This window comes from Cetorhinus maximus, chromosome 25 (assembly GCF_964194155.1).
Source record: "Cetorhinus maximus chromosome 25, sCetMax3.hap1.1, whole genome shotgun sequence".
In the NCBI taxonomy this organism is placed as follows: domain Eukaryota; kingdom Metazoa; phylum Chordata; class Chondrichthyes; order Lamniformes; family Cetorhinidae; genus Cetorhinus; species Cetorhinus maximus.
Genome location: NC_135903.1, coordinates 41,800,629 through 41,812,541, shown reverse-complemented (window position 1 = coordinate 41,812,541; position 11,913 = coordinate 41,800,629). Strand labels below are relative to the sequence as shown.

The following is an 11,913-nucleotide window of genomic DNA, read 5'->3' as shown; positions in this document are numbered from 1 at the left end:
AGATAAGAATTTTTTTTTGTCTCAGATGGTCGTTAGTCTGTAGAATTTTCTTCCCCAGAGAGCAGTGGGGGCTGAGTCATTGAATTTATTCAAGGCTGAGCTAGACAGATTTTTGATAGACAAAGGAATCAAAGGTTATGGAGGCCAGACAGGAAAGTGGAGTTGAGGCCACAATCAGATCAGCCATGATCTTATTGAATGGTGTAGCAGGCTTGAGGGGCTGAATAGTCTACCCCTGCCCCTAATTCTCGTGTATTCCAATTTTATTTCATTAACTGAATTTAATCTTCCCAGCTGTTGTGACATCTTTGGAACCAGACCAGGCTTCTGGAGTATGAGCCCAGTAACATAACCACTATGCTGCCATTCTCGCTCTGCCGGTGTAATTCCTATCATAAGAGATTGATTGAATGGCCCTCATCGATGCATTAGTTATCTCTAGCTTGCCTATTCCAGTGTTCTTCTGGTTGGTCTCCCATCTTCCATTTGACATAAGATTAAACTCTGCTGCCCATATCCTAATTTGCACCAAGTCCCATTAACCCATCACTGCTGTGTTCACTGACTTGCATTGGCTCCAGCAAAAGTAATGCATCGATTTTGAAATTTTCATCCTTACGTTCAAATCCTCCCATCGCTGTAACCTTCTCCAGGCTTACAATTGTGGGGAGATGGTGGTGTTGAGGTATTATCACTGGGTTAGTAATACTAGAGACCTAGGCCAATGCTCTGGGGTACATGGGTTCAAATCCCGCCATGGCATTGGTGGATTTCAAATTCAATTAATAAAAACATGGAATTAAAAGCTAATCTTAATAATGGTGATGTCATCATCGATTGTTGTAAAAGGCATCTAGCTCACTAATCCCTCCCTTTAGGGAAAGAAATCTGCTGTTCTTGTCTGATCTGGCCTACATGTGACTCTAGATCTGCAATAGCGTGGTTAACTTTTAATTGCCCCCTGAAAGCCACTCTCTTCAATAGCAATTGGGCAAGTAATGCTGGCCTTGCCAGTGATATCCTCATCTCATGAAAGAATAATAAAAACCCTGTTGGTGTCCGAGCCAGATGCTACAAAGGGGAATGAAGGAACAGAACATATAACCGGGCCTTTCTCTGAAGATTCCAGTGCTTCTCCTTCCTGTGGTTTGTTCTGACATTGCCATGACTAGCTTGGATTCTAGGAATATTATTCCCACCCAAAAGTACATGGCATGTAGGCAAGGGTATGTCCCTTTCAGTGATAGTGGAACTATAGTGAATAAAGCACACAGGACACAATACCGTTTGAAACAGCTCAAGTATATTGTGCATGCTGTTTGTTACAACAATTTCCTCAACCATATACTCTTGGTTTACATTCTCTGAACACTTCCTATGTGAATCACCACACAAAATTCATGCAATGGATGTATATATCTACATTAGAGAAACAATGTTATGGGCTAGATTTTTCTGGAACACAGCAGCAATTTTTCCAAGGGTGCCTCTGGATTTGGTTTCCATGGTAAATTCTTGATATCAGTCCTCTCCCTTTTTCTGCTTAAGGTATTGGCTCCTTGCTCGGTTTCAGTTCTCCACGAACGTTGCTTGCCTTCTGGGTTATCTTCCCCGAGCCGAGAGTTGATTTGAGTGCTAATTTGCTATTCAGCTACCCAAGGCACCACAGTTGAGTCTTACCTTCTCTTCAATGCATGTCTGCATAAGGTCACTTCCATGGGGGGTACCACTGGATGGCAATCAGAAGGGAAAACACTAACTAAACCTTACCTCCCCAGCACAGAAGGTGCATTGCAGAATCCCAATAGCCACCCTGATTGAGATCATCAAACTTTGCACAGACTGCAGATCAAACATGGGACCTTCACTCTCTACTGTTCAAACCCTCAGGGCAGAAATTCGTGAGCCATTGTTGGGCCAAATAAATTACATTTAGCACCTCTTCAATAGTTGGATATTTTAGAGGGGGGGAGGTGGTGAAAACAATTTTAAGAAAAAAAAATGTCAAACTGCTTTCAAGGTCTCGTGAGGCTTTACCGAGGCCTGGATGTAGAGCTGGGTGCAGTGCTGCCGTGTTACTCATTTTAAAACAATCTGTGGTTATTGAGGTATGATGGGAATATCAATGATTTATGACATTTCCCCAGACTATTCACATCTTGCACTGAAATCCTGCGATTAATGATTTTTCCTTAAGATTGGTTGAAAGGTCCTTATGTTCTGCTCGAAACCTGGCAGTTCAATTGCTTGTTGATGCTATGCCAGGATTGTGGGAATCTTACATCAGCTGCTCTCACGATTGAGGGTGCTGCTTGGTGTGACAAGGACACGGGGATACAGAGGCACAGCCAATGTGTAAAGGTTGGGAGGAACTTCAAGGGAATTCTGGTATTCAGTAAAGAGGGGAATGGTGGGGAGGGAGTGGGTATTCAGTAAAGAGTGGGGTGGTGGGGGGGAGTGGGAAGACAAAACCTTGAGCGGGGAAACGTACATTCTAGAATTGGACAAATGAGGGGTATCAGCCCTGTCATCAGTTAAGTGTTTGCTCGCTGTAGTGAGACATGGTCATACGACAATTAGACATTTTCAAAGCGGACAGACTCAAGATCGCAACAACATCCAGAGAACAACATCACTATAGGACAGTATATCTTTGTCATGGAATCTCAACAATGTAACCTGACACTGCTCTAATTTACATTATTTTCACATTCAAAAGTTACAGCAAATCACAGGCGTAAGAGAATCCTTTAATATATTATTTTATATCCCCGCACCAAATATCTAATCGATGCTGAAGTGTCCAAAGTATGAAGACTGTCCACCCCAAGAGACTGATTAAACATTCTTACAGCAGATGTACAAATACAAATTGAGTGTTGAATTATTGTTCTTTTTGCATAGTGAAGAGTTCTGACCTGATGAGACTTGTTTTCATTTCAATTCAAGTTCAGATGATGATTTGTTAGGACGCCTCTTTCTTAAAATTATTCTTGCTACAAGGGCTATTACTACTATGACCAGGGCAAGGGTCAGTACAAGCAGGATCCACTGGCCTGCTGTTGCCTGCTCTGGTCCTAAACTCATGCCCAGAAAATCCACTTGGCTGTTTGAATCTTGTGTCGGCGGAACTGGAGGTTCAACTGCGGCATGAGCTGGAAAGAAATGTGTGAAAGTTAATCCCTATTCTGATTAGCATACAGGGTGACATGAATAAATGTTGGAACAGAAGGAAGCCATTCAGCCCCTCAAACCTTCTCTGCCAGATATGGCTGATCTTTACACCTCCATTTATTCCCCTTCACTCCCTATCCCAGGCTGTCAAACAACTCTCAGCATGCACATCCTTTACGGAGAGAGTTCTAGATTTCCACATTGTGTGTGAAAAAAAGCTTTTTGATTTCACTTTTCACTCTCACTCTAATTTGAAGATTATGCCCCTTGTTCTAGAGTCTCTCACTAGAGGAAATAGTTTCTCTCTATTTACCATATTGAATATATTTATCGTTTTAGACACTTTGATTATATCACACAAAGGATAATAGGAATCTGGCATTCTCCTCCCCGCTCCACGAAAAAGTTATGGATGCTGGGGAGGCCAGATGACATTTTCAAGTCTGGGCTTGATAGAGTTTTGTTAGGCTGGGCATATGGAATAAAGGATCACTCCCTAATCTTCAATGCTGAAGAGAATACGAGCATGGAAACCTGTTCACATAACTTAACCTGATATAATTCTGGTGTTGCCTGTGCTTCCCTCCCCTCCCAAACCAATATAACCAGGTGCCCAGAACTGAACACAATAGTTCAGATAGGGTTTTGTTTTTGTTCATCCACGGGATCTGGGCTTTAGTGGCTGGGCCAGTGTTTATTGCCCATCCCTAATTGCCCTTGAGAAGGTGGTGGTGAGCTGCCTTCTTGAACTATTGCAGTCCATGTGGTGTAGGTACACCCACAGTGCTGTTAGGGAGGGAGTTCCAGGATTTTGACCCAGTTGGACCCAGATGGCTGGTGTAGATCAGGTTGGTACCAGAGACTACACTGCAAAAATTGGCTGTAAAGCACTTTGAGATATCCAGAGGATGGTCATGAGAAGTGCTGCAGAAATGCAGGTGATCAATCAATCCTGGAACCAATTAAGTTTCTACAGTAAATTGGAGCCTGCTTAAGGCCCATGGTGGGCTTAGATTTCAGCTGATATGAACCTCTTTGATGCTGTTTCAGGCCAGTATAGTGGAGATTCTCTGGGGATCTGGGAACACCGGGACATTCCCCCATTTCATTTCAGAGGAGTGGCAGGCCAAAGCTTTGCTCTACTGGAATTTCTAGGGCCAGTTTAACCAGGTTCTACTCTGGATTTCTGCCCCTCTCAGCCTCTGACGCTCTGCTCCCCAGGGCCTCAGAGCTCTTGCATGCAAAAATGTGGCATTTGTAAGGTACATTCCACACACCAGAGAGGACAATCTCAGGAGAGACTTCATTATCTGGTAAAAGGTCAGGATGGGGTAGTTGAGGTGAATAGCAGAAATGCATTTGAAGAGGACTCTGGTTAAAAGATGAAGTTTGCACTAGAGTACAACGAGGTAGAGTTGTAGGAGGTTCATGTGAAACATAAACACTGGCACAGAGTGGTTGGGCTGACAGATCTGTTTCTGTGCTGTATATTTTACATAAATCTATGTAATACCTCAAAAGAAGGCACACACTTCCACCTTGAGCTCCTGGTACATCAATCTTTGAGCTACACATGCTAAAGATGAATATTTAATCTCTGTATTTTCAATGTAAACATTAAGCCCAAGTCTCTTTCTTGGCCATTGGCCAAGCTACTTATTCAAGCGGTTTTCATGGTTATAACTTCCAGATTTACTGCTCAAGTAATCCAGAGTGGGAGGAGAGTATTTCTGGCGGCTTCTGATCTCCTGGCCTAACTTTGGTGAGACATCAGCAGCAATCATGGAAATTTGTCTATTTTTAGCTGCCTATGTTGTTTCACCAGGAGCCCCACCCACCACACTGGGGTAAAACTTGGTACCTTTACACTGAAGTAGTGTGTCTGGGTCCCGCCTCTGGAGAACTGGCTAAACAATTCAGCCTTAATATTTTAATAAAATTATAATTTGATCCCACTTATGATGGATACCTGGATGTCCTGTGTTACAGTGGGTAGCATTCCCGCCACTGAACCAAAAGATCTGGGTTCAAGTCCCACTCCAGAACTTTATGGCCAAGGAACCCAACAGGTTGAGTATCAACCTACAAATCCTTTCAAAATATGCTGATGAGGCAGTAATAGCTGGAGAGATTCCTGGTCAGCTATGTGACTGAAAGAAATTGAAGCTTATACCACCACTATCCATAGCTCCAGGCTACGATATGCATGTGTATGTTACCACAGCCCCTTGCAACATACACATGCATCTCGTTTTAGGGGCCAGTTGACTAGTGTAGATCAGATTGGTGCCAGCAGCACAGGGTTTGGTCCTCAGTCTGGTTGGCATCACTTGTAACTCAATTGCAGACATTTTCCTTCTTTATTTAAGGAAAGGTTTTTTAAATATTCATTACTGCCCATCCCAAATTGCCCTTGTTGGGTCTGGAGTCACATGAACATTAGTGATGGGTTGTTACAACAATGGTTCAGTGGTTATCTTCAGACTTATAATTCTTATAGAACTCAAATTCCACTATATGCCATGGTGGGATTTGAACCCAGGTCCCCAGAGCATTACCCTGGTGTAATCTCTGGATGATTAGCCTGGTGACAATACCACTACGCCGTTGCCTCCCCAGGGAGGTAGCTTTAATCAAGCAGATCCTGGGAAAACACAGTCTCCTGGTCCAGCCATTTCTCAAACTCCCACATTTTGTGACTGAAACAGTGATAATACAGGAAACAAACCTGTTCACATTCCATATTCAATTCACTACTAAAAACTCAACCATATACCACAAATTAAGATAAAATAATCACAGTTTAAAATAATATATTTCACAGGCTTGATTTCTGATCCTGCTGACCTGGTGCTATTTTATTGTAGTGATTCGCGAAGTTTTTGACCATTGGGTTTCTGTTTATCAGTGTAGGGCAGGATGGTCCCATGATGGTTGATAAATATTGTTAAAGTTATTTGTTTCCAGTCAGTTGAGGGCTAAAAGTCTAAAGATTGACAGATTTGCACAACAGGCAAAACAAGGGCAACTTTATTACTGTGGTCTCTGCTGCTCAGGCTAAACATCTGCTTCCCTCACTGGACATTGTTCATGTTGGACATTGTGCATCTTGATCATGGCACATGTAGCCCAATCACACCCTGGACTGTAAGGGTTAACATGCTCCGTGACTTAATAGGAGGAGATAAATCGCCACTATCAACATCATCGTAGGAAAATACAAGGAAGACAAGGCTATTCAACCCCTCAAGCCTGTTCTGCAATTCAATTATGGCTGACCTATATTTTCATTTCATTTACCTGCCTTGGTTCCACAGGCTCAATACCTAACAAAAAGATCTATCAATCTCAGTTTAGAAGTTTTCGGGAAGAGGGTCCCAGATTTCCATAACCCTACATCCTTAAACAAACTAACTCTAATATTAAGGGAGGGACATAATCAGCTGGAGATTGTCCTATCAGCATGGCAACTATGTCCCAGGCTTTAACAGGAGCATGGAACATAGGAGCAGGAGCAGGCCATTCAGCCCATCGAGCCTGCTCTGCCATTCAATATGATCATGGCTGATCATCCACTTCAATGCCTTTTTCCCACACTATCCCCATATCCCTTTATGTCATTGGTATTTAGAAATCTGTCAATCTCTGCGTTAAGCAAACTCAATGTCTGAGCTTCCACAACCCTCTGGGGTAGAGAATTCCAAAGGTTCACAATCCTCTGAGTAAAAAAAAATTCTCCCCATCTCGGTCCAAAGTGGCTTCCCCCTTAGTTTGAATACAGGAGCAAGGAGGTTATGATAAACTTGTATAAAACTCTGGTTCGACCTCAGCTGGAGGATTGTGTCCAGTTCTGGGCGGCGCACATAAGACCATAAGACTTAGGAGCAGAAGCCCATCGAGTCTGCTCCATCATTCAATGAGATCATGGCAGGTCGGATAATCCTCAACTCCATTTTCCTGCCTTTTCTCCATAACCCTTGATTCCCTTACTGATTAAAAATCTGTCTATCTCCGCCTTGAATATACCTAAAGACCCAGCTTCTATAGTCCTCTGTGGTAAAGAGTTCCACAGATTAATAACCCTCAGAGAAGAAATTCCTCCTCATCTCTGTTTTAAATAGGCGACCCCTTACTCTGAGATTGCGCCCTCTGGTTCTAGACTCTCCACAAGGGGAAACATCCTCTCAGCATCTACCCTGTCAAGCCCCCTAAGAATCTTATATGTTTCAATAAGGTCACCTCTCATTCTTCTAAACTCCAATGAGTACAGGCCCAACCTACTCAACCTCTCCTCATAAGAAAATCCTTCCATTCTTGGATCAACCTAGTGAACCTTCTCTGGGCTGCCTCCAATGCCAGTATATCTTTCCTTAGATAAAGGGACTAAAACTGTTCACAGTATTCTAGGTATGGTCTAACTAGTGCCTTGTATAGTTTTAGTAAGACTTCCCTATTTTTATACTCCATTCCCTTTGAAATAAAGGCCAACATTCCATTTGCCTTCTCTATTACCCGTTGAACTTGTATGTTAACTTTTTGGGATTCATGCACAAGGACTCCCAAATCCCTCTGTGCTGCAGCTTTCTGCAGTCTTTCTCTATTTAAATACTATTCAGCTCCTCTATTCTTCCTGCCAAAGTGCATAACCTCACATTTTCCCACATTATATTCCATCTGCCAAGTTTTTTCCCACTCACTTAACCTGTCTAAATCCCTCTGTAGACTGTGTCATCCTCACCACTTGCCTTCCCACCTATTTTTGTATCATCTGCAAATTTGGCAGTAGTAAAATCACTCCCCTCATCTAAGTCATTAACATATATTGTAAATAATTGTGGCCCCAGCACTGATCCCTGTGGCACTAGTTACAGGTTGACAGCTGAAAATACCCCCTCTCAACTCTGTCTTCTATTAGCTAGCCAATCCTCCATCCATGCTAATATACTTCCCCCAACATCATGGGCTCTTATCTTATTGAGCAGTCTTACCTTATCTTATTAAGCGTGGTACCTTATCGAACACCTTTTGGAAATCCAAGTATATTACATCTACTCGTTCCCCTTTATCTATCCTGTTTGTTATCTCCTCAACGAATTCTAATAAATTTGTCAGGCATGATTTCCCCTTAATGAAGCCATGCTGACTCTGTTTGATTAGATTATGTAATTCTAAATGCTCTGCTATTACATCCTTTATAACAGACTCTAACATTTTCCCAATGACAGATGTTAAACTAACTGGCCTGTAGTTACCTGTTTTTTGTCTTCCTCCATTTGTGAATATGGATGTTACATTGGCAGTTTTCCAGTCCTCTGGGACTTTTCCAGAATCTAAGGATCCTTGGAAGGTTACCACCAGTGCATCCACTATCTCTGCAGCTACTTCCTTTAATATCCTAGGATGCAAACCATCAGGTCCAGGGGACTTATCAGCCTTTAGCCCCATTAGTTTCCCTCGTATTTTTTCTCTAGTGATAGTTATTGTATTTATTTACCCCCCCTATTTTGCCCCTTGATTATTTAGCATTGGAATGCTATTAGTGTCTTCTACCGTGAAAACTGAAACAAAGTATTTATGCAACTCCTCTGCCATTTCCTGGTTCCCCATTATTTTCCCAGCCTCATTCTGAAAGGGGCCTATGTTCACTTTGGTCTCTCTCTTCTTTTTTGTATATTTAAAGAGGCTTTTGCTATCCATTTTTATATTACTTGCTAGTTAACTCTCAAAGTTTATTTACTCCCTCTTTATTATTTTTTTGGTCATCTTTTGTTGGTTTTTAAAACTTTCCCAATCCTCTGGATTACCACTAATCTTTGCCACATTGTATGTCTTTTCTTCAAATTTGATATTGTCCTTAACTTCCTTGGTTAACCATGGTTGATTTATCCCCTTCATAGAATCCTTCTTCCTCACTGGGATATATCTTTGTTGTAAGTCATGAATTATTTTATTAAACATCTGCCATTGTTCATCAACCATTTTTTTTTTTGCTAAACTCCTTTCCCAGTCCACTCCAGCCAACTCTGCCCTCATTCCTTTGCAATTACCCTTATTTAAATTTAGCACAGTTGTTTCCGACCCACGTTTCTCACTCTCAAACTGAATGTGAAATTCTACCACATTATGGTCACTGTTTCCTAGGATATCTTTTACTCTGAGATCATTTATTAAACCTGCCTCCTACACATTACCAGATCCAAAATAGCCTGGTTCCTGGTTGGATCCACAACATATTGTTCTAGGAAACTGTCCCGAATACACTCTATGAATTTTTACTTATGGCTACCTCTGCCAATTTGATTTTCCCAATCTACATGAAGATTAAAGTCTCCAATGATTAATGTAGTGCCTTTTTTACATGCCCTTATCATCTCCTGATTTACTCTCTGTCTTACAGTATAGCTACTGTTGGGGGCCTATAAACTACTCCCACCAGTGTATTCTTCCCCTTGTTATTTCTTACCTCCACCTATATGGGTTCTACATCTTCTGATTCAAGATCCTTTCTTGCTACCGTACGTAGTCCATCTCTCACTAACAAAGCTACCCCACCGACCTTTCCTTCCTGCCTGTCCTTTCGAAAAGTCACATGCCTCTGAATATTTAGTTCCCAGCTTTGATCTCCTTGTAACTATGTCTCCGTCATGGCTATAAGATCATAGCCATTAACCTCTATTTGTGTTGTTTAGGAAGGATGTGAAAGCATTGGAGAGAGTGAAGAAAGAATTCACAAGAATGGGTTCCAGGGATGAGGAATGTCAGTTACATAGCATGCTTGGCGAATTTGGGGGTGAGGAAATTTGGGTGAGGAAGCTGCGGTGTGATGAAATTTGATAGAGGTATTCAAAATCATGAGGGCTCTGTGCAGAGCAGATAGAGAGGAACTGTTCCCATTAGTGGAAGGATTGAGAGGGCACAGATTCAGGGTGATTGGAAAAAGAAGCAATGGAGACATGAGGAGAAACTCTTTCATGCAGCGAGTGGTTAGGGTTTGGAATGTGCTACCTGAGAGTGTGGTGGAGGCAGGTTCAATCAAGGCATTCAAGTGCGAATTAGATTATGGTCGGAAAATGAAAAATGTGCAGGGTTTACGGGGAGAAAGCGGGGGCATTGGCAGTGGTGTACTGCTCTTTCAGAGGGCCGGCACAGTCACAATAGGCCGAATAGCCTCCTTCTGTGCTGCAACAATTCTGTCATTCTGCAATATTTTGCTGACCTGGCGTCCAGTCATAGAGAGGCCATCCCAAGGTCTCATTATTCTTTCTGTTTTTCTCAATGAGCCAATCTGTCAGCGGCTGGAAGTATTTCAGCACGGAATTAGCAGACATCGTTGAGTTCCCTGTGATCATCTTCATGGCCTCGGGCCAAGGTTTGCTGCTTCCCAGTTTCATGGCGTCCCTGAGGTGGGAAATACAACAACTTATATTTACATAGCGCCTTTAATATAAGAAAAACATTGCTTCACAAGGCGTTATAAAGCAAAACTAGACATCGAGCCACATAAACAGATATTAGGGCATATAGCCAAAATCTTGGTCAAAGAGGTAGGTTTTAAGGAGACCCTTAAAGCAAGAGAGAGAGGCTACACTCAACCACATTACAACAGTAATTCACCATATGTGAAGTTATTTGGATGTTCCTGGAAAGTATGATTAAATGCCGTATTGGATGAACAATTTTGAACAATGTGGTTTCTCCATTTCCTACACATGCAGCTGCATGGTAACTGAGTGAGAATGCTAATTTAGGCCCGGATTTTCACCATGACAGAGAGGCTCCCTATTGCAGCAAAAATCCGGGAAATGGATGAAATGTCAGCGTCCTGCCACTGAACCCGGCATTTCCCATCTTCGTGGTGGAGGGACTAGAGTTGGGCCAGGTTTCATGCAAGTGCCATTTGTCGAGGCAGCTGGCCATTTAAATCACCAGCTGCCTACGCTGAAGTGAGATTTTGGAAGAACAGGAGTGTGGAATCCGGAGTGCGCAGAATAGAACAGGTAAGAGGATGTCCAAACTTGGTGATTCCTTCGGAGAGCCAGGAGAGGTAAGGTACCCCTTTGGATAGGGTCCCAGGGTACCTTTGAGAGAGGTAAGGCACTCTTTGGGATTGTGAGAAGTGAACATGATTATGCACTTTTTACGCACAAACTCACTGAAACTGACAAGCTGGAAAAGAGCTGTCCAGTTGTCAAAACTGTGTAGTAAGTGTCAAAGCTGTCAAGGAAATGTTCAAGCATACTAGATGAGTTGGCATGGAGTGGGTAAGGGAGGTGGGTGGGGGGCATGGGTTGGCATGAGTTGACACTAAGTTGGCATGGGGGTATAGGGGAAATGGGGGTATATAAAGGAGCACTAAGTTGGCATGGGGGCATCAGGCCATAGGAGAGGGTAGGGGGTATGTGTTGGCATAGTTTGGCATGGGTGATGCATGGTGAGTATGTGGTGTGGTGAGGAGTGAGGGCTGGAGGGATGTTTTTTGTTTTATTATTACCTTGTATTTATTTAAACACAATGCCAGGGCACAGAGGCAGGCCTTATGCCCAGCCCATCTCCTGGGGTTTCTTCCAGGGTCGCTCACCCCAACTCGTTCCTCAGCACACCCCCACTCCCCCTACCGACCCTGGCCCACTAACCCTTGACCAAAAACCCCACCGATCTCACCGGATATCTCCTGACTTGGCGAACCCAACCCGGGGATGAAGATTTGGGCCTCTTACTGTTTACAAAGAACAAAGAAAA

General features: G+C 42.8%; 1 protein-coding gene across 2 annotated transcripts in view; it reads right to left on the bottom strand.

Moving 5' to 3' along the window:
* Window positions 1-1,285: 1,285 nt before the first annotated feature.
* The window catches only part of ace (angiotensin I converting enzyme (peptidyl-dipeptidase A) 1), a 189,415-nt gene continuing 178,787 nt past the window's right edge, over window positions 1,286-11,913 (bottom strand). For both annotated transcript variants that reach the window (XM_078529837.1, XM_078529839.1), the window contains 2 exons: window positions 10,391-10,572; window positions 1,286-3,155 (listed from right to left, as the gene is read on the bottom strand). In XM_078529837.1, coding sequence (XP_078385963.1) covers window positions 2,935-3,155; window positions 10,391-10,572 — 403 coding nt within the window. In that variant the 3' untranslated portion in view covers window positions 1,286-2,934. The remainder of the gene's footprint in view (window positions 3,156-10,390; window positions 10,573-11,913) is intronic.